At 43.7% G+C, this 27,531-nt stretch overlaps 1 protein-coding gene across 4 annotated transcripts; it reads right to left on the reverse strand.

The window, feature by feature from the left end:
• Positions 1-1,049: 1,049 nt before the first annotated feature.
• Positions 1,050-27,079, reverse strand: akap11 (A kinase (PRKA) anchor protein 11). 4 transcript variants are annotated; one of them, XM_074657667.1, is made up of 12 exons: positions 26,954-27,056; positions 23,246-23,346; positions 22,555-22,665; positions 22,412-22,465; positions 22,070-22,201; positions 20,437-20,701; positions 15,061-19,453; positions 14,658-14,798; positions 9,760-9,843; positions 7,128-7,174; positions 5,103-5,305; positions 1,050-4,493 (listed from the first exon to the last, which is right to left on the reverse strand). In XM_074657667.1, exons 2-12 carry the CDS (start codon positions 23,306-23,308, stop codon positions 4,308-4,310), a joined length of 5,679 nt encoding a protein of 1,892 aa, XP_074513768.1. In that variant the 5' UTR covers positions 23,309-23,346; positions 26,954-27,056; the 3' UTR covers positions 1,050-4,307. The 4 variants fall into 4 exon arrangements, with proteins under 4 accessions (XP_074513768.1, XP_074513769.1, XP_074513770.1 ...); XM_074657669.1 differs by having other exon boundaries at positions 3,938-4,493; positions 9,760-9,846; positions 26,954-27,079; XM_074657666.1 differs by lacking the exon at positions 26,954-27,056 and adding an exon at positions 24,073-24,093 and having other exon boundaries at positions 3,938-4,493; positions 9,760-9,846.
• Between the last annotated feature and the right edge of the window lie 452 nt (positions 27,080-27,531).

The following is a 27,531-nucleotide window of genomic DNA, read 5'->3' on the forward strand; positions in this document are numbered from 1 at the left end:
GAGTTGAAGGATAAACTAGCATGAAATGGAAACACTTCAGTACAAGTACCTTACATTTTATAAGTGAAGACAGTACTTGAGTAAATGTACTTTTAACTTTCCGATACTGAGGAATATACTGAAAAATGCCCATTGTCATGACCCGCTCTCCACTAAGGTTATGTTTTCCTTGTTTCCAGTTATTATTTACTCACCTGTCTCTCCTTTCAGATACTTCACCTCCTGCCATAGTGTGTGTTTCCCTCCTGTGTTGATCGTCTGCCCCGTCCTGATTGTGTTCACCTGTACCTCGTTATCATCCTCCTTTCTCTGTGTATTTAGTTTGTGTGCTCCCCTTTAGCTGTGCAAGTTTGTCTTATCTGTTTCAGTAAGTGGTCCAGCCACAAGTTCCTAGTGTTTTTGGACCAACCTTCAGTTACCTTTACTCAAATCTTGCCGAGTGTTTTTGGATTCCTTTGCCTTCTAGTAAAGACGTTTTGTTCACTATCTCTCAGTGAGTCTTTCATTTGAGTCCTTTGTCTGTTTGCATCAGCTTTATACTCATCACAATTTCCCAGAGCCCATAGTGGACCTAACATTTTTTTGTTTTGACAAAAATATTCAATTTACAAAATGACAAAACCAGAAAATCCTAATTTTTTTAGAAGGTGGGAATGTTTGGCTTTTCTGTTGGTAAAAGAATTAAATGATCAATCGGATTATTGATGATGTAATTTTCTGTTTATCTACGAATCGATGAGTTGATTTAATCAACAGGTCTGTGAAACTGAGTTTCTCTACAAAGAAACACAAAATCACCACTTTAAATGTACCACTTCTCTAAATTTACCAGAGATGTGCTCATACGTTTCTTGGAAGTCATTCAGTATGAAAAAAGCATAAAAATGACTAATCTACTAAAGAAATCTAAAGCCCTACTAATGGATTTTGTTTCATTGAGCGAAAGGCTTAAGGCAAACTAAATTAATTTCCGTGTTTGAAACTTGATTTTTATCGGTAATGCAACAATATCACACATAACTACATTTTCATTAAATGGAGAAAAAACATAAGAGCACATGAAAAAGCTTTATTGTCACACCAAGCTTCAACATAAACGTCTGACTTCAAGCTTCGAATGTGTAAACTATTCAGCAATGCCACTAGGGAGAACAAGTAGTGAACTCACTGTTATATAACTTACATAATTTATTAAATATCTTTCATTTGGCAGGGTTTTACAAGGAAGCAGGAAAAATACAGAAGTGAGTGGAGGTGAGGTTACAGCTCTCTCGTTTTTCTTTTTTTTCCTGTGGTCAGAAAGTAACACTGGGAACGACAGTAGCAAAACAGATTTACAGTATCTGCTTCTAAATGAAGTCTTTGCAGGAACACAATCAGCTTTCACAAACACAACGATATACTGTAGAGCTATAGGTCAGCTGGGATGCACAGGAATGTAAAGTAGGTAAAGAAAGAAAATAGAAGGGGGGGGGCTGGGCAGTGGAAAAAACCTGGGAAAGTCCTACTTTAACAACTAGACATTCACACTGGGAGAGAGTTTGTACACTGTGATTCGCTCTCTTCATGTCATTAATACATTCCTTTCATGTAAACCAAGATATATATGCACTCTCTCACTTCTCAGGTTAATACTTGACTGTCTTCTTTTCTACTATTATCTTTAATAGCAGGTATAACGTGGTATTTTATTTTTTAAAAATAGTGGATTTAGTGATATAGTCATTTTTGTAAACAAATAATACAGGACAAACACCTTTAAGATTATATGACCCATACTTATAGGCAGCCTGGAGGTTAAAGCAGTAACAGAGGCCCGTAGCATACTGGGAGGCAGTGTGTGGACACAGACGAATCACTGCAGCTCAATTAGTGTAAGCCAATACATCGAGAAGAAGAATAAAGTTGAGCTTTAAAAGCCAATGGAGATTCAGCCATGCAGGTGAGCACCACCAACAACACTTAGTTTAGAAGAATAGACGCGAGGCTGTGGTATATTACAGTGTTTCAAACTCAAGGGGAAAGTCCTGATATGAATCTGAGGACCTCGCAGCATCTCCGGGTCCCTCGTAAAGAAAATAATAAATAAATAGCAATTCTTTGAGGAGGGGGGGTTCTGTGCATGAACGTCATTAAAGCTTCAGTAGGCAGAAAAATTCCATAATAACCTTTCAGCATATTGTAATTCAAGTGCGACTTCAGCACCTCTTCATGGCTGTTTTCAGGCTTTAAAAGATCTAGCCTGTGACGGGAGACTTTGACCAATCACAGGTCATTTCAGAGAGAGAGAGCGTTCCTATTGGCTGTGCTCCGGCTGGTGGGCGGTGCTTGGTATTTCCTCAACTGATCTCAGCATGACTGCAGGATCACAAACTTACTCATTTTACAGCTAAACAGTACACTACAAGATGTTTCTGAAAACATGTGAGGAGAGAAATAGGCATTACAGTGACAGAATATTGATTCATATTTGATCAGCGCTGCCTAGTTTAACCGTTTGATTGGAGTTTGTGAGTGATTGACAGCTGCTCAGAGATGGCAGACTCCAGATCAGCTCTGACTGGTTGTTTTCCTCCTGTCTGTGAAATCTTGCAGATGCTGTTAGGAGCACCGGAGGACACATAGGCACATGATTTCTTTCAGATTACCTGTCTCATGCACTACTATCGAGATATAGTGATATTTTCTAATCATATTTGCTCCATTTCTACCCACTGCAGCTTTAAGTGACCGTCCATGCTGAGGAGTAAATTCACAGCGTAAAGGCCAGGAGAGGTCTGAGGGCAGGAGTGGAAATGCCCAGTCTCTCCTCGGCCAATTAAAAAAAAAAAGAAAAAAAAAAGTGCATCTCAGCAAGTAGCTAGTTAGTGCCTGTGCATGGGGATGCACGCATATGGGGGCTGGTGAGTAACAAGGGTGTGTGTTAGAGGAGTTTAGCGCTCTGTGGAAGCTGTGGTACTCTTCATTCCACGAGGTGACTGTGGAGCGTGGGTGACAAAAATGTGTGAGTCCAAGGTTGAGCTATGTACATGCTGTTAGTTTGTGGTTTTGGAGGTGCAGAACCGGTGTCTTTAATTACTAAAAGGTCCACTATCTACGTCACTGGATCTTCCAAGAACTGGACCACAGATGACCGGAGGATCACACACACTTACTACTGACTGGAGGACAGTCAGTCACCTTATTGGTTTCATTTGGCAACATTAAGCAACTATCATGGCTTCTTTCATAGCTTCGAGCAGCATTTCATGTTTGATTACCTTCAACAAAAATATACTTTTTAATACCGACCGCCCTGGTAAACATCATCCACTCCAATTACTAAGTTTGACAACCAAGGAGATTGAGGCGAGGCAAGCAGTGTTACAGTTATTAGATATAACAGGAATACTGGCAAAGAGGCAACTTCATCAAGTGCTATTTCTCATTCTACTGATTTGATAATCAACGCAAAACGACTGTAGTACAATTTACTAAAGATATGCAACTTTAACAGCGTCCTGTCAATCTGCACGTACGGCAGCATATCAATCATATGTGACGAGTCATGATGGCAGCAGTTACGTCATTCAGAGCTCCAGAGAAAAACGTCACTGAGTGGATAAATACAACAATTATTAATGGGGGAATAACTGTTGATGAGTGTCGGTGCAGCTCGGGTTCCCTCTGATAATAATACAAGGGTGTGGTGTGTGTGTGTGTGTGTGTGTGTGTGTGTGTGTGTGTGTGTGTGTGTGTGTGTGTGTGTGAGAGCGCACAGTTGGTCTCTTAACATGTGGAAACACCACAGAGGTGAGCTGTGGGTGTGATGACATCATCCGCCCAGCAGCTATGGGGATTCCCTAACAAAAAACACATTCTCTTTCTCTCAACTCACTGCATCTCTGTCTGGAACAGATGGGATGGGTCTTTCTCTCTCTCTTTCTTTCTTCACTCCTTTTCTTTCTGTAGCTCAAGCACAATGGCAGCAAGGTGTGAGGGCTTCAATTCACAAGTGTAGGTGGGCCAGCTCATTAAATCAACACATGTGATGAACGCAGCCCGATGATTAACAAAAACCGCAACAACAACAAAACAGAAGGTGGAAAGGAAAATAAGATACAACAGAAGTACTCTTGGTCACAGCACGCAATGCTGAGCACACGTCACCCACATTCATCAGAGTTAAGTTAGTTAGATCGGCTGATTTGTATGGCGCCCTCTAGGGGCTGTGGAGTTTGCAAAGCCCTGTTTGGAACTGAGGAGAGGAAGAGGAAAGGGAGAGGAGAGGAGAGGGAGATGGAGAGGGAGATGGAGAAGGATTGGCCCTAGGCGTGCTCCAGGAGCCACTGGAAGAGGGGGATGCGGTGAGGTTCTCTGCCCGCCTGGAGTGCCTCCTCCCTGGCCTGGGTCGGACCGTGCGTCTGACCTTCTTCACAGTAGCGCAGCAGCGTGTGCAGCAGCTCTCCTGCCCTCCACCTCCTCTCCCGAAGCCTTTGAACCACCGCTGGGAGCTGAAAGGGCACACAGTTATCAGCACTTCAATAATCAAAGAGAGGCCACATAAGGATGATCAATTGTAATTCAGATTTATAAGTGTAGCGCACCGCCAAGAAAGGGATCTGGGTGAATGTTTAAGGGTTTCTAGTGAGTCATGTCTCGTAAAGCGGAGATGTGAAATAGTAGTGGAGCCGCCTTGTCCAGTTGCCAGAGGAATGGCTGACCAAAGTGATCTCTAACACACAATTATCCTCTGTCAGGGGACGTTTCTCCAGTATTTTCTCTTTCTGATTTATGTTTTATTTTCAGGAGTAATTTGCAGTGTAATATAAATATAGTCAAACAAAAACTTGATCCATGAGGAATCATGGAAGGAGGGGATTTGGGGAAACTACGTTCAAATCAAAGATTACTACACAGAACTGTATATAAAATGTAATTTACAGAGATGGCAGAGGTCCTTATGCGCTCAGTTAAGTGCTGGCACCTTGCTGTATTGCTTTTCTCTGTGTTGCTGAGGATGACTTCTTTCATTGAAGCATTCTGACTTGGTTAAGGAAAGCGTTGATGTTTAATAATAAATACCACCGTGATGGTGTTAAGAACAGACTGAGGGTAATCACCTGCTGGAGCTCTCTGTCAGGGATCAGCTGGATCTGGGGGACGTCGGCCATGGAGGCCGCCACCCACTGCAGCATGCTCCGAAGCTGAGGGTCGAGGGTCACGTGATGAGGGCCGCCGCGCCCGAGCTCCCTGACATCCGAGTTCACTACGACTAGTGTGGTCCTGGGAGCCGGCACCTGAGTCCTGTCCACGCAGAGAGTCCCTGCAGCACAGACACATGTGGTTCATTCAACAGGAAACATCCGTGCATATTTTAATACAGCTGGCTCTTCTAATCACTGATCAGACACGAGTCTACTGTACATTAGTGTGTTCTGCTGCACATGTAGCAGTCCTTTGCTCCCCCCAGCTCTGTGCCGGGTTCCCACGTTCCCACAGTACAACAGACCCAATGAGGAGTCCCCCCGGACCCCCTCACTGGGGGCTGTTCTGGTTTGACACACACACATAACATAAGATGACTGACTGGAGGGAGAGGAGTGGTTGAATGAGCATTAGTGTGGCTGAATACGGGGGTGGTGAAATCCCCGGCTACAACACACTCAGACAGGCAGACAGACGCACACAGACAGCCGGAAACGGGGCCAACTGTTCTGAGTCTCGAGGAGTGGAAAGAGCAAGACCTCAAATTAGGAGAGGGGGCTCCGTCTCTTCCCCAAATCCCTCTGCTGTCTACAAGTGTGCTATGTTAAAATGTTTGATTTGTTTTTGTGCCAAAATCTGTATTTTTAGGAAAGTCTAGTTCACAACAGGGTAAAATAGTTTTAGTAAACTGAAACTAAATTAAAACTATATCCTTTAAGAAAAACTAAAACTAAACTGAAATGATATTGCCTGGGTAAAAAACTGATAAAAATAAAATAAAAATGAACGTAAATTCATCTCAGTTTTTGTTTTTTAGCCATAATATATCACAACCAAAAAAAAGGAGTCAGAAACTGAACAGACTTGACGTTCCAGGAGATGGTTTCATCCTGCAACTGCTTCAATTAAGTTGCGCAAAAATTAAAAATTAAACATTTTGGATTAAAATATTTAATGGAGATTAATTGCATGATTGTCCATAGTTAATCATGATTAATCACAAATTAATTGCACATTTATCTCTTCAAAATTGACCTTAAAGGGAGATTAGATAGGTTTTCTAGTTTCATATGATACCAGTATCTTAACTCTAGCTTTAAAATGTAGCCCGCTACAACCTAAAAATCGCAAGTTGCGTTAAAGAAAACAGTGGCTTTAAAACGAATTTGCGTTAACACGTTATTATCGCGTTAACTTTGACAGCCCTAATATGTATGTATATGTAGCTGCATACTTCTGAGACATTATACCTGGCCCTCACAAAAAACTAATACTGTAGAACTAAAATATTAAAACTAAAACTTTCTGAAAAACTAAAACTAGCAAACGCACTCTGAAAACTAACTAAAACTGAACTAAATTGAAATTGAAAAGTCAAAACTAAAATAAAAACAATTAAAATTCAAAGCTATTATAACCTTGTTCCACAATAGCTTTTACCGAATTAGAAAATGCAGCATTTAAAAGGTGCAGTGTGTAGGATCTGGTGGTATCTAGCAGTGAGGTGAGGAGATTGCAACCAACTGAAGCCTCTCCTGCGTGCCAGGCGGGTTGGAGAGCTACGGTGGCCGATGCAAAAACGCGAATGGCCCTCTCTAGAGCCAGATGTTATAAGAGAAGCGTAGGTCATCTGGAGCAGAGCCAGTGTGTAGAGTGTGTGTGTGTGTGTGTGTGTGTGTACGTGGGAAGTGAGTGGTGATGCAAGACAGAGCGAACAGCGGTGACGGGAGTGAGTAACATCATTGACTCCGACCCAGGCAGGAAAAGTTAACAGTGTTTCGTTTGTCCATTCTGGGCTACTGTAGAAACATGACGATTCTTATTTTCAGGTGATTATAAACTAAAGAAAACATACTTATTAATATATTATATTAGATCCCTCTAAATGTTACACACAGGTCCTTTATATACAGAGGCTGAATGCAGTAAAACATCCTTACCGCTGGATTCCTCTTTGACTTCAGTCTCCTTGTCCTCAGTGTTGTCACTGTGAGATGAGAAAAGTCACACAGGTTATTAGTGAGAAGGCAGAAAAGGCTGAGGAGACGAGGCCACATGCAAGGAGACACGAATGACAATAAGCATGCTTAAGCTAACAGCCTTTGATATATAAGCATAGCAGGATATCAGAAGCCACATGCACTGTAATCAAAGCAATCCTGCTCAGAAGACATCTTACACACGTCGCTGCATATTTCCCGTCAATATTTATTCTATATCCCAGAGAATTTACTTTTCAGCTTCAATGTCTTTTTGCCAGTTAAGACACAATGACTAAGAGCACTTGATGAGTGTGAAAGTTGATTTTTCCCATTGTGAACATCTACTCAACATCCATTCTGTCAATTGTGCAAATATTTGCAGTGTGACGTGCCGACAGGTAAACAGTCATTTCTCCACTTTATAAGATTGTTAATCACAGTGGTGTTGACACAGCCCACGGCTACAGACACTTAGACTCTGCTCAATATCACAGAAGGATATCGCTCTCTTTCCACGAGGAGGACGCCTTACAAGACTTTTCACATTTACGGGATCATGAAGCAGCGATGACGTCGTCATAGCAGAGGAGAGGAGGACTAAGAACTAAGACAGACAGGACAGCACAACTATAAAGCCATGCATTAAAGAACAATACCAGTGTAACTATAGTTTGATCTATCATCTATGTCTGAAGAGTACAAACCCACCAGTGTATTTGCTGATATTGACAACTGTAGTAGCAAAAGTTTTGTTTTTTAAATCAAAGTTATATGAGGTAATCTTACAATCTTGAGATGTTTTTAATTGCCACATTTAGAAGTGACAGAACCACAGATGTGAATGTGTGAGAAACCTGCCACCTAATGGCAGACACTGAACTGGCCAGCTGTTATTTGCTGATCCTCGGTGCTAAATGAAGTTCTCTTGAGATGAAGGACTGGGCGATACAGTACATATAAAATCCTCTATTACTGTCCTGTATGTGTTATTTTGCATCATAATATAGATATGAATTGTGATACCATTCGTTTTCTGAAAAATCAGCCAATCAGATACCGTTTATGGATAAAATAACAAGGCGGAAATGTGTTTTTATCTAATCAAGTGAATTAAATACCTGTCAAAATAGGTTACTTCATTACATCAAAACACAATATTGCCATAAGTCTATTGCAATAGCCCTTCTAATTGCTTTGATACACTCAATTATATTACAATGTTAGCTGTCATAGTACAGTATTATCAGGGCTGTACCAAATGTTATTGTTTTTACATGCAAAGCTTCAATTGAGGTTTTTTGAATAAAGCTTCGAATGTCTGTCATCATATTTTTTTTTATTTATTATTTTTTATTTTTTATTGTAATTAATGGTGCTGATGGCCAGTCCTCTGCTTTTCGTCAGCAGGCTCCATATTGATGTGGATTTGGGTTTAGATCACTCTTTAATGTATTTTTTTTCCTTTTTCTGTAAAGTTTTCCATTGACCACAACAGTAGTTTTGCAAGTTTTAGCCCTTTTCAGGGAAATCTGTAGCAGTTTTGCCCCTGGTTTCAGGTGACGTTAGACCAGTGTCAACATCAACATGCATCAATATGCTCCCGATAGGTCATTAATTACAGTGCATATTTTGTCAATGTTTTTGTGAGTACTAATCATGCCGTTGTAAAGCACTGATTAACTTGCTGGTGCATTCACATGTCTGTGGGGAAGCTCTGACACCTGAGAAGTGATTATCAGCTGCCAAACAGAACTGAATTCATTCATTCACTACTGCATGTTGATGGAAAATAAAACTCAAGAAAACATTGTTGTTTAAAGGAGAACCTAAACATGGCAGACTCTCAGCCTCCAATGATACTGGGGTTTCCTGCAAGAGCGTGTTGATGAACATGTTGATTGATAGTGCTGCATTGCTATGAGCCGGAACAAGCGGCTGCATGGATGGAAGCAAAAACACATTCACCAGCCTGAGAAAACAATGGTATGATTATAAGTGGCTGGCAGTACAGACTGAATGTGTCAATGCTGCAGTATTTCTCAGAGTGTGTTTTTTAATTTGTTTTTACATAAACAGGCCCATGATGGAAACACCTGCAGGACTAATATCTGAACCTATTTGTGGGTTTAAACAGTCAAAAAACATGAATGCAAAATATAACAACACTACAAATTATCATATTAAGCAACAAAAATGACATGAAAGCAAATGCAGAACAAGCAAAGCTTGAGTAATACATCGCATGCAGACATCACCATCAACAAGCATATGCAATGTCAAGCCTATTTATATTTAAAGCTATGTGCGGTCATGCAAGGGGCTGGTGGTTCCCAGTATGAGACAAAGTATAAATCAAAATACCATTGTACAATCTCGTAAATCATTTTCATATGATGAAGCTATTATTCCCTGCTCCCAATTTTGTGCCAAGATTTCCCACTGATGGATTTGTTGCACGCTTCCTTAATTACTTTTGGCTTCATATATTAAATTCAATAGCTCAACTATTCCTTTGTCCCATTCTGGATGAACCTCCAGGTCTTACAGGCATTTTGGAAAGGTCACCGTGTCGACCAGTCGCTGAACCAACCTGTCAGAGGGAGAGAAGGACATGCGATCCTCACACGCCTCCCCCTCCAGGCCCAGACTGCTCCAGCTACTGCTGTTCCCATTGCTGCTGGAGAGAGAAGGCAAGTAACGCACCGCTGTAACACTGACAGAGGGGCTACTCGCTAAGAGGGATACAATCACAGGAGAGCTACTGAAATGGTACAAAGATCAGGGTATAATAGGCTCGGGCAGTATTACGGTATACCAAGTTATTTAGAAATGATTTTCAGTAGAGTCAGAAATACAGACGCTCTGCTTTCTATGATGCTGTATTGATGTGATATATTGTACGTACCGGTCGGTCTCTATGGTGTTACAGGCAGCTGAGCTCAGGAAGATAGCGACAGTGTTTTGGGTTTAGCTGTCTTCAAACTACAAAAGCAGTTTATAGCCACATGATTTTATTCAACTGCCAGTCTGCCACCACCACCGGCATATCATCTCCGTTCAGCCGCTGTGTGTTAGGGCGGTCAAAATTGGCCAAAAATGCCGTTCGAAGAACCTATGTGTTTTTTAAAATGAATATACGAACTATTCAATTATATATTTTTGCACATTATGTCCATGACACTGTGTCCTAACTGGCTGCGAGCGATGCAGCACTACGCAGCACGGTGCGCCGTTTTGGGCTGATCTTTTGTCGAACGCCTCGTTTCTATTTACTCCTGTTGCTCGCTTTGAAATCGCCGCCATGGTCGTAAATATCCCAATATAAAACGTGTTTGTTCAGTGTAAAAAGCACCAACGTCGGATGACAGCAAGTACTACTCACCCATCTTTGAAGTTGTTACGTCTCTAGTCTGACAAATGATGGTATGATAAAACAGATACCGCCCAAGCCTAGGGTATAAGACATTGCGGCAGTTTCATCCAATTTGCTATAATGACCACATCTATCATGTAGCTTCAAATAACACCACTCAGGTTGATGACAATTTCTGGCATTTGGAATAATCCTCTAAATGACAGGCGAGGTTTCAAAACAGAGGGGGATTCTTCAAATGATGCTGATTTTTTCCACCCACTGAATCATCTGTTGATCGAGACAATTTGCTAAAGGCCTAAAATGTGAGATCATTACATTCTTGTCCTCGCTTAATACCGATAATCCTATGGGTTCCACCAGGACAACCAGCTGACAACATAAGCGCAACAACACACACTCTCTCTCTGTAATTAGTGAATGATTAGCCTGCTGGCTGGAACCTGCACACCGTGGCGTGCAGCGCTCTTCAGTGAGGCTGAAGGGAGGAACGTTTCTGATACCTAAAAATACCTCCGTTAATCTGCATTACCTCAGCTACAGCTTTCTCCCTGCGGTTTGAGTGAATGACACACGGTGAGAGCTTGTTCATTTAGTCAATCATCACGCTCAGTGTCTCAATAAGCCCTCCGAGGTGTTTTTTTTTCCTGCCGTTATTTCACCTGCTCAACGGATACGGTGTGAGTGTGCTTTTGAAGAGAGTCTAATGAATTACACATGGTGGACTTTGTTCCTTTGTTCCAGAAACACTGCCTGAAGTGAAGAGAGCATTCAAGGACACACCTTTAGAAAATATTATAATACATTAACTTGGCCCTGATGGCAAAATAACTCGATGCTAACGCATTGTGTTGTTCAGGATCCGGGGAAAGAATCTCAAATGTTGTCAGTTTTGCTTCCATAGAGATGTCAACCTTTGCCAGAAATGTCAACAGCCCAATTCCCAGAGGCTGGAGAATGGTATGAGACCATGTAACATAGGGCGCTTTTACAAGCCATAGTCCGTTTGTCTAGTCCGAATCAGAGTAAAATTGATACTTTTGGTTTATCTTCTATTTAGTCTGGTTCAGTTTCACAGTGTACAAAGGAGCAAATTTATCTTTTTTGTCTCGAGAGCTGCCACTTCTATGCAGGGAATTGCGGACTTCACGCACGAATCCCTTCTCCTCCAGTTTATCTCCAGTGACTTTATAAAAGTCACTATTTTTGAGGACTTCATTTAGCATATTTTGGACGTTCTCTTTGGCCCAGATGTCAAGCAAACATCGGACTTCTGCAGAAGTCCAGGTCAGTCCACTCCCACTCATGTTAATCTGTCGTTTACTTAAGCCCATCTCAACAAATGCCCACACAGGCAGCCTGCGTTTTGGTTATGGTATGAGGACGCTTTCACGAGCCAACATTTAGTCTGCTTTAATCAAACTCTGGTGTGGTTCATTTGGGCAGTTGTGAACGCAATAATCGTACTCTGGTGCGGACCACAACAACCGGACCGAGAGGTGGTCTTGGACCGTTTCCAAGCAAATCAAAACACAGGCTCCCTGGACACAAGTAAACGACAGGTTAACATGAGTGGGAGAGGACTGACGTGGACTTCTGCAGAAGTCTGATGTTTGCTTGACATCTGGGCCGAAGAGAACATACAGAATATGATAGATAAAGTCCACAAAATAGTGACGTTTATAAAGTCATTTGAGATAAACAGAAGGAGAATGGATTTGTGCCGAGTCGATCAGTGCCGAGTCAAAGTGAAAAAACGTTGACAGCATCAAAGTCCGCGATTCCCTGCATAGAAGTGGAAGCTCTCGGGATGAAAAAGATGAATTCGCCCAAACAAACCGCTCCAAAGTTCGATTAAAACGGACTAAATGTTGGCTTGTGAAAGGGTTCTTAGAGGGCCAATACTCAGACTCACTCGGTCCCACTCTCCCTCTTTTTTTTTGCATACATACACACAAATAGTGACGATGTCCGTCCAAGAACAGAAGGCCAATTCTGTCACAACTACTAATTAGCTCTTCTCCCTGTGGTGTATTTCACAAACGTTCTGAGAGGAACTTGGCTGCAGAGACGGCTACTTGAAATCTTAAACAACACATCCGTTCAAGCTCACATATAATGCAACACTTGCACGAATTACAGAAAATTGCTTTTTGGCGGTCAAGTCTAAATGAGATTTCCCAAACAATACACTGTGCCCTGTGCTGACCTTGGGAAGCCTCCCATCTAGAGGCAACCACAGGAGACTCCTGCTAAACGCTGTCCAACACTAGCAATGAAAGAGCTCTGGGTCTGAGGAGATGAACAGCACAAACTGACACAGCACGACTAAAGTGATAACCTCATTCTTTAGGTCCATGACTACACTGAAATAAATTATACTGCTCAAACTGAAATATTACAACGATGTCAGCGTTGTCTCCCGAGAATTCAACTGTGCAAGTCCACTGCTTGTTACCAGAGTGATCAAATTCACATGTTCCCTTACATCCTATGTTATCTCATCTTAATTTTTTTTTTTATAAAACCCATGATTAGATTGTTCACATTTAAAAAAAAGACCAAATGAAAAAAACACAGTGAGCACATATGTAGCTGAGACGGGCCACCTGTTGTTGCCACCCTATTGGAAAAAGCATCCCTGTCAGTGAGATGATGGCAACAGCAGCTGTCATCATATCAAAGACATTATCGCCGCATACTTTCTGGGAAATGCTGGGAAGACAAAACTGTACCCAGCTCACAGCAGGGGCTTCAATGACTCCTACTCCTACTACTTCTACTCCTGGTAGAAAATGCAAAAACTGCCTGAAACCTGAGCCTAAATCCTACTCATAAAAATATCTGTGTTGAAATTTGCTTATTTGTCAGTACCCCTCTGGCAAATCATACTTTAGATGGTTTATTATCACGATTAAAACTGCTAGGGGGAAAGGTCCATCTGCACTCTGTTCCATTTTTTTCAAATGATACGCCCCCTCAGCTGTTGCAAAAAGCAGTGACGCAGGTTTCCAAAGTAAGCTAATCAAAAAGGTTATGAATAATATGAACACTAGCACTAGCTAAGTCAATGTTAGCTGTGCCAACTTTGGAAATAACTGAAAGGGTTGGTTTGGATTTTTTGAAGTGGGGTTGTGTGTATACTCCCGCGTTCTACGAGGTAAAATTACTGCTTTTGTGAATGGAGTCTTAAAATACTTATTATATTTAGAATATTTTCACCACTTTACCTCGCCGTCAGACAGCACCTTCTGACGGGAGACTGAAGCAGTTATATCGCTGTCTTCAAAGCCACCAGACTCCATTCACAAAAACAGTAATTTTACCTAGCAGAACACAGGAGTTGCTGGTCTACAGCTGCATCGATTGGTAAGTTTGTTTGTGTTATTGTATGACTTCCGTATCCGAACTATGGTGTCCACAGCAGTGCATTGCTTAGCTTCCTTGCCGGTACTCCTGTCTGCTTCTCCACACTGGGAGCATGCTGACCGCCATCTAAGTTACTGGATGAAATGTTAATGCACTGACTAAAAAGATGTATATGTTCTGTAAATGTAGCAGCGTTATCATGCAGAAACCTACGTCAGGTCACGTGGGAAAAGATTTTAGAAGGGCCTTGTTTAAATAGCATTTTGACGCTAAAACCAGCATAATTCGACCAAAATGTGAATGTTTGTATTTGAATACATAAGGAACACCACTGGGAAGCTACAGAACAATATAAAAACCTAAATGGACCCGCCCTTAAATCAAGAATCAAATTCCCCTGTCATTTCATTTTGTGTATGGTATTAAAAAAACAGTCAGAGCAGAAGCCCTTACTAACCGATACCGCATAAATAAATAATGACATGCTTTTAGCATTTTGGTATGATGCTGTGCCAATAAGGATGGTTAATATTACCGCAATAGTAAAACCAGAAGGGTAATAATAGACGTATTACAGCATGTCCCAGTGTTTGTTTGCTTTTAGTGTCTGGTAATCTGCAAAATATATTCATTATCTATTACTACAGTAAAATACTGACAGAAGGGGAGATAGCAGCAGTGTGCTCTACAGGTAACTGGATATTTGGTACGCTTCAGTATGTACGAGAAGGCTAATGCTTGTATACCTGTCACTGAGGTGGAGGAAGCTGCTGTTGTCGTCTTGGTGCTCGTCCTCAAAGCTCAGGTTGGACCAGCTGCCCAGACTGTCATCTCCGACACTCAGCTGCTGGGACATGGAGGACTCGGTGGCTTCTCTACCTGGGAAGCTAAATGCACAGAGGAGACAAAGAGCAGAGGGCTTCAAAAATGATGCAAATATTTACACTAACAAATTCATGATGAAAATGCTCTCAATGTATTAAAATGGTAACATTAGGTAGGAAGTAAATATAAAATAGTAGCAGCTTTAAAGCACCATATTTTAGATTTATCAATCAATACAAAATCAATTAAACAAAGCTGCTTAAATACTATGGTATGTATGCGTGGCCCTAGGCATGACAGGAACATATGGACATGACTGGTTACCTGATGTTGCCGGTCTGGCAGATGTTGGACAGAGCTGACGTCATGATCTCAGCGGTCAGGCTCTCGGCGTAGCTGGTTCCATCGTGGCCGATGCCGCTGTCGGCATTAAGGCTGGTGTTGCTCAGCTCACGTTTAGCTGTCTCCATTGCCATGGACACCATCCCCTCTGCGAACACTGCCCTGTGGTCCAGGTCAATGTGGATCTTGGGGATCTCCAGGCTAGAGAGACGCTCGGCCCTCGCCGGGCATTCTGGGCCCCTTTTCCTCCTCTGTAATACCGGCTGGTGGTGGTGCCTGCTGTGTTTGGTGCAGTACGGGCACTCCTGGACCTGACAATAACGGCATGTCCTCTCCCCCAGGGCTTGGCCCAGCGTCGGCCCCTCAGACAACCTCTGGGTGTGAGAGTGTCTGTCGTGGGTCCTCTGGTGCTCCTGGGACGAATGTCCAACTGAAGCCAGGCTCATCTTCAGAGTGTCGTCAACTATCTTCCTGGCGTAATGCTCGATGACCTGCATCACCCTGCCCCTGTAGCCTCCATCATACAGGCTTCCTGTGCTGTGGTAATGCCTGCTTTTACCCTCCTTGGACAACAGGGGGCAGGAGAAGGAGTTCCTGATGAGATTCTCTGCCATGTCTTCAAGTTTGGATTTCTTATAAAGACAGGAGTCGGTGAGAGACTTGGGCAGTCGTGCAGAGGAGAGATGCAGCTTGCGTGTGACATCACAGGTGATGTTGTAAGCTAAAGACTCTGCAAAGTTGACCAGATCCATGTACTCCCTCTGACTCTGCTCCTCAGAGTCTCTGCAACAACACTGAGCATCCTCGCCTGAAGGACTAACTACTGACTCTACTCTGTCCTTTGGCGACGAGGCTTCGCTTCCAGAAGCTTTCCATTCATCTGGCAGCGACTTGGACGAGTGAAGGCGGGTGCTGGAGGATCTCTGCTTGATCTTGCGACTGGCGTGAGCCAAGCCCAGTTTTATGGAGCGGTAGGCCAAACGGCTCGCATACTGGTCCAGGACCAACTCCCTACTACCTCCCTCCTTTTTCAGCACCCTGATGAGGTAGCCAGCATATTCATCTGTCACACTCTCACAGCTGGGATACTCAGAAGACAGGCCAGAGCTGGAGCTGGAGACGGTGCTTGAAGTGGAGGTGGGAGACCGGAAGACAGAGGCTATCAGGTCATTAGACCACTGCTCAGCCAGCTTCCCTACCCTCCAGTCTCTGTTCTGGTCCGTACTGGGCTGAGACTGGTTTTGGTGGTGCTGCTGCAAACATTCAGAGCTAGATCTGTCAAAGCTTCTTCTTCTGTGATATGGACACTGCTGTGCAGAGCTCACCATCCTCTTCACATCGTTGATGACCTCTCCCGCCACCTCCCCGGCGTAGACCCACAAGGTGTTCAAGGTCTGCTCTGAGAACTGAGCCACGCTGTCTCTCCTTCTCCCGCTGCCCTTGCTCATCTCCCCCTCCTCCTCCGCCACTCCCAGGGTGTCCATCTCTGTTGCCATGGAGACAATGTGGCAAGCCAGCCGCTCAGCATAATGGAGAGCTTCCTTGTTGGACATCCTCCGAGCGGACATCTGGTTTAGTTCATGCCGGCCGCCCGCTGTCTCTAAACATCTGTTAGTGCCACCGACGCCACCCTCTTCTGCCAGTTCTTCCTCGTCTTCATCCTCATTACCATCTGCCTCCTCAGAGAGAGACCTCATCAGTTTGAGCATGAACTCAGCCTTGTCCGCCTCAGGGGTGACGTCTTTTGGCCCTGGGCCAGGCTGATAGTGAGGAGTGGGTGGGGGGGTGGCGGGGGAAAATTCCTTGGCCAGCTTGCTTTTCAGCTTCTTGGAGAACCGTTTTATCTGCTTCTCCTTGGACACCTCGCTGGGCTGCTGAGGGGTAGAAGGGGGAGTGCCAGGAGTCCCGCCGGATTTTTGGCCGGAGCTCGGAGCCGAGTCATCCCCAGGAACAGATATCCTCCTTTGTCCACCCATCTCTGTACCCGGCACATCAAGAGTATCCATCATCACAGGATGTGTTTCAGCCACACCTCTGGTCCTGGGGTCTAACTCACAGCTGGTTCTCCCCTGGCTTTGAGAGCCTGTCTGAAAGGAAATGTGAGGAATGTTATGGTCTGTTGCTGGCTCAACAGGGCCGCCCTTCCTAACATACACAGACTCTCTACAGTCATATCTGAAGCCAGCAACTGCCTGCGTTGAAGGGGAACCTGGAGCCTCATCATTAACCGTCTCCAGTTTAGAAGAAGAGTCCCTTCTGCTCCCGATTGTCTTTGTAAAGAAATCAGCACAGTCACCAAAACTCTTCTTCATCTTAGAAGCAGTTATTAGCTCACAAGCCTCCGTTACGATCATATCCACCATGTTGCCCGAGAAGTTTTGGAATGGGGACTTTCCTTGGGAGGGGTCTTCTTCAGGTACGGGAGTCTGAGTTCCATGACTGTGAAGGTGAGTCTGTGCAGGTGTGGTGGTGTCAGTAACTCTTTGGGGGCTGGCCTGTGGGGTCTCTGACAAGCTAGACTTATACTGAATGGTCTCCTCTGGATCCTGGAGGTGGGAGAGGGCTTGGCCTGCTTGGGGAACAGGAATACAGCTGGCCATGCCTGACACAGTGAACAGGGCTTTCTTCACCGTGCAGGTAGCGTCCTCTCCTGAAGGCCCCGGGACCGCTCCAGCTGAACTTAAAACCTGCTGGTTAGCAAAGGTACTGCAGGTTTGAGCGCTCGTGTTCTCGGCACTGACATAACAGATGTTGTCCAGAGACACACTAATAGCTGCTTGGCTAGTGAAGGCAACATCAGCCTGAGAGAGCTCTATGAAGGCCTCTTGGATAACCGACTCAGATAAGTCTGAAGCATAGGAGGTAACCACCTCCTCCTCCTCTTCCTCCTCCTCCTCCTCCTCCTTCTCGTGCCCGTGGCCAAAGGACCAATCACTAGGTGTGAGAGGCGTTGAGGGGTGGGAGAACTGACACACTTCCATGATGCCTTCAAACACCAGCTCTTCAGCCAGATCTGCAGCAAATTGTGTCACTGTGCTGTGGAAAATCTGCTTTTTCACCGTCAGGAACTCCTTCAGCGCCCCCGACACGGCCTCTCCGACCAGGAAGCCAGCTAATCCGTTGATTGCTCGTTCTTTCAACACATAGGCGCGGCGCATGCCAATCTCATGGAAGGCCATCTGAAACACTGAGGAGGTGAGCCTGGCGGCTAGGTGACACAAGGTGGTGGTACAGGAGGATACGCCTTTTTGGAGGTCTCGCAAGGCGCTGCCCAAGCTCATTTCCACCAGGTCGGTGGCAAACCTCTGAATGCCATCCTTCAGAGACTGGGACTTCTTCTGCAGCGTGGCCACCGTTACTGTCTCTTGTATTTCTGAGAGCTTCATCAGGTAGCCCGAAGGGTTCTTGAATTCCTTGTGGCAGACGCAGCTGAGATTCTTGTTTTCGCTGATGTCAACGGCAGACTGGTAGCCACACACGGATCCTAGAATTTCTTTGGAGAGACTGCTGGCAAAGTCTGAGTAGGTCTTATACAGAGAGCAGAGATCCTGGGGTTTACGCAGCTCTGAGCTGTCCCGTCCATCCACATCCGCCTTCCAGAAGTACTCCAGTGGTCCACTAGAGTCCACCAAGGGGCTGAAGGCCGAGGAGCTGACAGGGCTGAAGAGTGGGCCACCGTTCTCGTCAGAGGGGGTCTGCACTGGTCGAGGGGAATCAGGCACCTCGGAGTGATGTGGGTAGGGAGAGCCTGGTTTCAGAGGAGTGGGTTTTTTCACATTGGCTGGGAGAGTGGGGTGGTCAAAGCGGTGGGGATTCATACCCTTGGTGGAGCAGCCCCTAGAAACATATTTGGATGCTGACCCGCTGGTCTGGCTCTGTTTGGTTGGGGCACTGATGGCGTCCAGAGGCAGCGCGAGAGTGCAGTTGTCTGAGCTCAGGTCCTCCAGGTCATCAAACTGGTCGAAGCTGTCAAAGAATTCACTGACTTCAGAGTCCGAGTCCTCAACTCGCTCTCTGGGCCCCCCTGGCACCGTGGGGATGTCCAGCTTGGCCAGCAGGCTCTTCTGGTAGCCCACCTCATCCAGGAAAATGATTGGGCTGGGGCTGGAGCCGTCAGACTCTTCTGATTCACTGACATGCATCAGAGGCGAGGGGAGACGAGCTCCAGGACTGCAGTAAGTCCACTGGGATTCCACGCCCGATGACCTCTGCACTGTGACAGACACATCTGGACCAGAATTATGGTTGGCCGAGTTCTTCTTCGACGATGAGCTTATGATAATGCGGGCGCCTGCTAATTCCTTTTTTCTCTTGTGGGCTGGGACTGTCTGTGATGCCACGTCACGCTTTTTAAAAAGGCGATAGGAAACAGCAGCTGTGGAGAGGGAGATGAAAGGGAAGAGGGGAGGAAACTGGTTATATACCGTACATACAGAAGAGGACTTTAAAAGATAAACACAAAGAAAACTAACTGAAAACTAGGGCTGTCAATCGATACAAATATTTAAGTGGGCAAATATGCTGCTTTAGGCAAATGTATGTATATATTTATTATTGGAAATCAATTAACAACACAAAATAATGACAAATATTGTCCATAAACCCTCACAGGTACTGCATTTAGCATAAAAAATATGCCTCAAATCATAACATGGCAAACTGCAGCCCAACAAGCAACAACAGCTGTCAGTGTGTCAGTGTGCTGACTTGACTATGACTTGCCCCAAACTGCATGTGATTATCATAAAGTGGGCATGTCTGTAAAGGGAAGACTCGTGGGTACCCATAGAACCCATTTTCATTCACATATCTGGAGGTCAGAGGTCAAGGGCCCCCTTTGAAAATGGCCATGCCAGTTTTTCCTCGCCAAAATGTAGTGCAAGTTTGGAGCGTTATTTAACCTCCTTCTCTTCAAGTTCTTCACCAGCTAGTATGACATGGTTGGTACCAATGAATTCTTAGGTTTTCCTGTTTCATATGATACCAGTATCTTCACTCCATCTTAAAAACTGAGCCTCTTACGATCTCCAAAAGATTGATTAATGCTTTAAAGAAATTAGCGGCGTTAAAACAAATTTGCGTTCAAACAAATTTGCGTTAAAGAGTTAATATCGCATTAACTTTGACAGCCCTACTGAAAACAAAAGCTGTCATCCATTGTGCCTTGATTATATAAAAAAGTAGAAGAAAAAATCCAACAAGAAAATAACTTATGAGCGCCATCTAGCAGTGAACTGACATTATTCTTTTGGAATTTACAGAAGTCTCTACGTATAATCAGCTGATGGGATCACAAGATGTTCTACATAAGAGACCAGAGGCCACTAAACGCCACTAAGCATTAGATGTTAAACCTACAGGGATTGTCTCCTGTGTCGTCCTCCTCCAGATGCTCCAGGGCCGTGACAAAGTCATCCTCGATTGATGAGACCGACTGGTTGGTGTCGTCCTCCTCTGGCTGGCTGGGCTCAGCTGTGCCCCTCTGAAGAGCCTGGAGCTCCAGAGCATAGCGTACGCCTGCCATGTAGCACCCCAGCAAGCCCACCAAAGATGCTACACTGGCCTGAGGGTAGACACTGGTGCTGGGATTATGCCTCAGCACACACACGGCCTTTAACCAACACTAAAAGCAGAGGAAGACAGATAAAGAGGGAAAGAGAAACAGAAAGGAAGAGAAGGGAAAAAGAAATGTTGAAAATTAAGCCTTTTGATTTAATCAGCTCAATTAGAGAAAAATGGCCACATTTATAACCGACAGGGAGACAGAGTATGCAAACTGTCACAGTTGATAATGTCAAAGATTTTCGCAGAATTCACATGGGAATTTGTTTTATCCTAATCTTACAGGAGGGGGAAGAAGGGACGGAGGTGTATTGTTATGTCTGTACTCTGATTGCGAGTTGATCTGCTGCATGTGCAGAATCACTTAGTCCACTCTGTACTGCAGATAGGTGGGAGGTCTCGCTGTCTGACACGGACGACAAAACCACAGAGAGAGCCGCAGGGCCTGTGCGTACCCAAACACACACACACACACACACACACACACACACACACACACAGGACCAGGAAGGACAAGGCTGCAATCGTGGGCTGGAAAGACAACATCTTTGTTCGTCCCTCCCACCTGCACTTCTTCAAGAGCGTGAGAACGACTTGGTATGTTTACATGCAGGGGACAGACAAGGCCATGAATATGGGGAACCCATTCAGTCAACAAATGCAGAATTTTAGGGACATACAATAAAAAATGCACCGAAAAAGTGACTCAGTTTTTGTAATGAACATTAAAAGTCAAATGTGTCTCCTAATATAATAAAAATCTACCAAGAGGGTCATTTATGTACTCAAATGTGCATGTTTCTAGTGTTGTTTCAGTTTATTTCCTAAATAAACTGTCATTAGCACTTGTCGAGTTACCCGAGCTCTAGGGTAAGGCTCATTTTTACAGGGAAATCATTAAAACAGGACCAAATTCTATGGAGACATAGTGTTCTCTCAGGAAATGATCTTGAGCCTCTAGGGCTTTTTGAAAGAAAATAACTCGGGCTGCCCCCTCTTTTCTTTAGTCGGTTAGTAATTTTTTATGCTTTTTCATGCTGCATGACTTATTTCTAAGAAACTTATGAGCACATCTCTGATAAACACCAGATTTAAAGTGGTGCTTTTGTGTGATTCTTTGTCAAGGAACTCAGTTTTACAGATCTGTAGATTAAATCAACTAATCGCTTAGTCGACAAAATTGTGTGTTAGCCGGATAATAATTTCTTTGGTTGTGGACAGCCCTAGAAATAACTTCCTGTTAGGATAGATCTAGCTACTCGCAACAAAAAACCTTCAGTACAGTAGCTTTTTCTTACTTCTCCTTACTCTCTCCCCTCACTGTCACTTCCCTGCCTACTGCTCACTTCTGCTTTACTCATATGCTCACTCATACTACTCAACATGCTGACTGAGCACATTCCTTCAATATGAAAGATCTGTCACCTACCTGAGGCCCGGCGTCCCTGTGCTCTGCCAGCCTGCGGGAGTCTTTGAGCAGCAGAACCTCGTCATTCTTGAGGCTGTGAACGTGGAGGGACCTCAGAAGCTCACACAGCCCCGCTGGCATAGATAACAGAGCCTGGGAGAGAAGAAGAAGACACGGGTCAGGAGCATATTAGCTTGTGGGTCAAATTGTTAATTACAAGAAATTATTTTTGTTACAACCTCTAACCTCAAAAATATGACCCAATGTCCATCACTACCATATCAGGATTGTATTTGACAAGTGCAAGTCTATAAGCAGGACATTCTTTCAGTGTTTTATCATAATTCATGTGAGTAAACGTACCTGTTGGGTGACATCTTCCCCTTCACATTGCCCAGGCAGACACACAAAATGAATCTGAAAGAGCACAGTTGATGGTCACTATTAAATGTTTGAATACAGCTGAGCTTTGAATATATGTTTGCACTGCTGTCAGTGTGACAAACCTCTGTCAGTCTTGTGGTGTCTCTGCTTGGCAGCTCTAGACCAACGCTGCATAGCTCCTTTTTATTCCTAAAGAGGCTCTTCACACACTGCGGCCCACCGTCACGCACAGTCTGCAAACACATTGTTTTTAAGCCCAAGTATATGGTTACCCAATAGATTTAATGAGAAATAATGAGAAAACAACGTGCATGTACAGTGTTTCCCACGTGTGTCTCTGCGCTTTTTCATGAGGCACACCCACATTTTCTTAAATTGCTTATTAAATAGCCAGCCGTCTTCTCTGCGGGCAAAAGCCAGCAACAATCCTTCCTCCCGCACATGATCATGTTTTGATTCAGAGTGTGCACGGAGAGGAGGGGCTGTTCACAGACCGGTCCGTCGTCAATATGTTTGTGAGAAAGAGAGTGAGGCGAGGAGGGGCTGAGCGAATCAATGCACGGCACGCAGCTCTACGACGAAATAAGATTTTACCCATTTTAAATAATAAAATCAATGCGTGACGAAGCACAACAAATAAAACAATGTATGGGTATGGGTATGGGTATGGGTATGCATGCAAGATGAGTGAAGAACAGTATTTTGTGCATCTTCTTTTATTTATTTGTCTGCTTTTACACATGACTTGAATATATATCAAAAGATACACTACAGATGGTTGCAGAATAAGATGCAGCGTCCCGGCAGACATACCTCTTTCCGGACAGAGGCCCTGGACCTCAGGGGGACTCCTCTAATACGTGCATAGGCATCCATGGCAACAGAGAGCTGCACGTGGCTGTCTGGCCGCTCACCTGTAAGTACAAGGAAAATGACAGTTAGTGAGTTTAAGGAATAAGGTCGAACTGCTGAAATGAAGTCCCACTGCTGAGCCTTGTGTGTCTGAGGTTCTCTCTCTAGTTCCATCAACAATCCTCTGCAATGTCTCTATTGCTCTTAGATGCTCCTCTTACAGCTGTCTCGCCCTCAACCAAAGCAACAATCACATGACAAAGCAATGACAAGATCTATGTTAATAGTAAACAAAGAGATATCACACTATCTCTCCATCTACTGTTGCACACCTACATGCTAAAACAGGAAGCGTGATGTGACAAAGCCACTGGTTTACATGCAACAAAGAGCTATGTCGTCACTGCACCTGTTCCAGTCCAACATCAATGGAATCAAGCCTGTGAAACAGATTACAAAGCATTTCACCACAGGAGGCAAAACAGTTAACCTTCTGGTTTGTGCTTTCTTTCAGATTGTACAGCCAACTTTCTAGACCACATTTTCTTCAAACCCCGTGTGAAAATAACATGACTCAAGCGCTTAAAAGTAGGCCTAGACTTGTCATGCTGGTGGTGAGGATAAGCTATAGTAGGCCCTTGCTTCTTTGATATTCTTTAAACAGTGAGGCCTGCATCAGAGATCAAACAGCGAGGCAGGAGAACAGGGGTGTGTGTGCTCTGACTGAGCAGGGGAAACACACTTGGTAAGCAGCATGAGAGAGCGGGTAAAGGAGGCAAAATATTTACAGTGTACAAGAAGGAAAAGTTTCCCAAGAAATCCAAGCCTCTCCTTTGAGGTATGGTCCAAAGCAGCTAGATGAGTCTAGACACACAGGCAGGCGGTCCTATTGATGAGCCCATCCTGCATCCTGAGAACCAGAGGGGTAGAGCACATGCCACGGCCTTCCTCTGCTGATCCTGGACCTCCTAGCTTCTCATGGGTGCTTTGGTGGGCTGTACAAAAACAACAGAGCCAGCTGCTGCTGCCTAACCTCAGCTATGCAGTACATCCTTATTCACTCACAAGACAAGCCGGCACAATGGCCTCTTTTGTGGCTGTGTGACTGTCAAACAGAGATGAACAACATAAAGGAATCTGCTTTTTAGCCTGGGATGTTTCATATTTTGTTCAGCTATATTCAGTGGTAAACAATATGAGAATCAACTTAATCGGCCTTACTGTACATCGCCACCTTGTGCAACTACTGTGGTCACATAATGCCACATGTATTCGGTATTAGTCATATCATGGAAAAACTGAGATGAGTTTAGGCATAAACAAATCCTCAAGCGCTGATTCATAAAAACTAATTATCATCGTTTGCACAAAAATGTAATGAAACTAAGCAGATCCTGGCAGAGGATTCGGAGGGATGTTTGTGATCTGATCTTCTTAGAAGGGAGACGGCAAAAACAACCTGTCAAGGCCAGAAACTGTGTAGTCTAAAATATTGTTTGGTTGGGAGCTGATGTGGGCCAAAATTTTAAGCGTGAGTGTGGGTGGCCGGAAGGATGGATAAACAGAAACTGAGAGAGTGAGAGAGAGAGAGAGAGAGAGAGAGAGAGAGAGAGAGAGAGAGAGAGAGAGAGAGAGAGAGAGAGAGAGAGAGAGAGAGAGAGAGTGAGGCACACCCTGGAAGACGTGAGAAAAACTCACTGTGAGACCAAACACCAGTCTCTAACGAGGCACAGGTGACATCAGTGGAGTAGATGAGATAATATAACATTAAACAGAATTCATAACTTATTTCTCTAAGACATATGAATGAGGTTCTGGCTGTATATAGAGACAAATGTTGACAATTTTTCAAGCAAAAATGCCACAAAATCCCTTGTTCCAGCTTCTGATTAGGCCTTTTCCACACCAGATGTCTTGGCATGGTAGGAAAAGCACAGCAGGTGTTACTAATAACATTAACGATGGCTCTGTTCTATTATATATATATATTTACACCTGTGCTGTTTCTACTGTGTTCCATAAAAAAAGCCAATCGTGAGGATTTACTGATTTTCTTTGTCTTATGTGAAAGGCCTTAAATACCATTAGGTTTTGGATAGGGCTGTCAGAGTTAAAGCTAGAATGAAGATACTTTCATTATATGAAACTACAAAACCTAAAGAATCTATTGGTATCAACCGTGTCATACTAGCTTGTCGAGAAGGAGGCTAAATAACGCTACAAACTTAGGCTAAATTTTGGTGAGGAAAAACTGACATGGCCATTTTCAAATGGGTCCCTTGACCTCTGACCTCCAGATATGTGGATGTAAATGGGTTCTATGGGTACCCACGAGTCTCCCCTTTACAGACATGCCCACTTTATGATAATGTCATAGTCAAGTCAGCACACTGACACACTGACAGCTGTTGTTGCCTGTTGGTCTTGAGTTTGCCATGTTGTGATTTGAGCATATATTTTTTTATGCTGAATGCAGTACCTGTGAGGGTTTCTGGACAATAGCTGTCATTGTTTTGTGTTGTTAATTGATTTCCAATAATAAATATATAAATGTGTTTGCATTAAGCAGCATATTTGCCCACTCCCATGTTGATAAGAGTATTAAATACTTGACACATCTCCCTTTAAGGTACAAATTAAACAGATACAAAATGTGTGACTAATTTGTGATTAATCGTGATTGACTAATGACAATAATGCAATTAATAGTGATTAAATATTTGTATCGATTGACAGCCATTGAGAGATTAACCGATAATGACAAGAATCATGATTCATTAGCTGCAGCCCTACTACATAGAGAATACTAGAACAACTGCTAAGACGCAATTTGGATAAATTGTCCTTTGATGCATTAATTGTCACCATCTTAAAAATGTCAACTAATGATGTCAAACATTCAAGTTACATTTAGATCTTGGGTATATGTTTAGATACTGACTTGACTGTCCAGATCAACTTGAACAGCATGATGCAAATTCTATTTTTGGGTGGTCTTTCCCTTTAAGTGTCACCTCTGTGATGGTCTCTCTTGACCACTGCTGAAAACAACACACATGAGCCAGTTTATATGTACATTGTGTGCAACAAAATCATTTTAGATTGTCAATTGCATCGTCATTGCAACATGACACAACACAACATGACTTGTCATACAACACTGGATGTATTGCACACCTCTAACATTACATGTCATCCACCTATTTACGTTAATAGAGGCCACCAGGCTCTGGGTGTTTGGTGTCTACTAGCTAATGTTACACCGTGTAGGTGCTGGGATCCTCCACAGCAGCAGCAGCAGGCCACACACTGTGGATGCTGATGTTGATTCACTCAGGCTGAGCTACCAACACAGACACAGCATAGCATAGTTAACTCGATGGCCAGCTGCAGCACATCATACAGATCATAACAAACCAACTGAAACGTCACCAACAGCTACATGAGCTACACCTAGCTACCAACTGACAGGCTGTCAATCAGCGGCTAGCAGCGGAACCAGGCCGCGGCTGTGATGTCACCTTCTTGTCGTTATTTATAACATATAGCCACCAAACTAACGATAACATGAAGGTAGATTCAACTACCTAACCGACAGCACTCTGTTGTCACTTGTTGTATATGTTAAACATCGCTATTTTAGTCGTTATTAAGGTGTTTTTTCCTCACCGCTCTCAGTGTGTCTCAGTGACTCCAGCAGCGATGACGGTAGCCGCTGTGTGGTAGATGCGTAGTCAGTAAACGATTCGTCCGTTTGGAACTCTTCTTCTTGAGGCGGCTGTGGCTCAGAGGGTAGAGCAGGTTGTAATCAGGCTTGAGTTATAAACCCTTTCAAGGTCTCACAGAATAGATTTTTTTATTGCATTTTTTAGTTCATTTAGGCAAAAACAACAACAAACAATGTTCTTTTTATCTGATTATTGGCCTTTTGGTCATGTTTGTTTTTATAGCTTATTTTGTAAATTGTACATTTTTATTCTTATTTTATTCTAACGTTTCATCTATTCTTTGTTATTATGCTGTTTGTCTCGCACCAAAAAGCCAAAGAAAATTCCTCGTGTATACCCCTTACACCTGGCAATAAACACCTTTCTGATTCTGATTCTGATTCTGATTTACCAAACAGTCGAGATGTCAATAACTTCCTGAGAAGGTTTGTTTTTTTAAATCTCTAGCAGGCTCATTAACAAGATCTACTCAAAATGTGGTTAACCAAATGGTTGAACAACCCATTAAAGCTTCAGTAC

The sequence above is a fragment of the Sebastes fasciatus genome, chromosome 14 (assembly GCF_043250625.1).
Source record: "Sebastes fasciatus isolate fSebFas1 chromosome 14, fSebFas1.pri, whole genome shotgun sequence".
Taxonomy (NCBI): domain Eukaryota; kingdom Metazoa; phylum Chordata; class Actinopteri; order Perciformes; family Sebastidae; genus Sebastes; species Sebastes fasciatus.

Coding starts and splice junctions, on each gene's coding strand:
- akap11 (XM_074657669.1), bottom strand. CDS start 23,308: ATGGATGCCTATGCACGTATTAGAGGAGTCCCCCTGAGGTCCAGGGCC. Junction 22,666..23,245: donor GGGCCTCTGTCCGGAAAGAG/GTATGTCTGCCG, acceptor ATGTGTTTGCAG/ACTGTGCGTGACGGTGGGCC. Junction 5,306..7,127: donor AGTCAAAGAGGAATCCAGCG/GTAAGGATGTTT, acceptor TCTGTGCTGCAG/GGACTCTCTGCGTGGACAGG.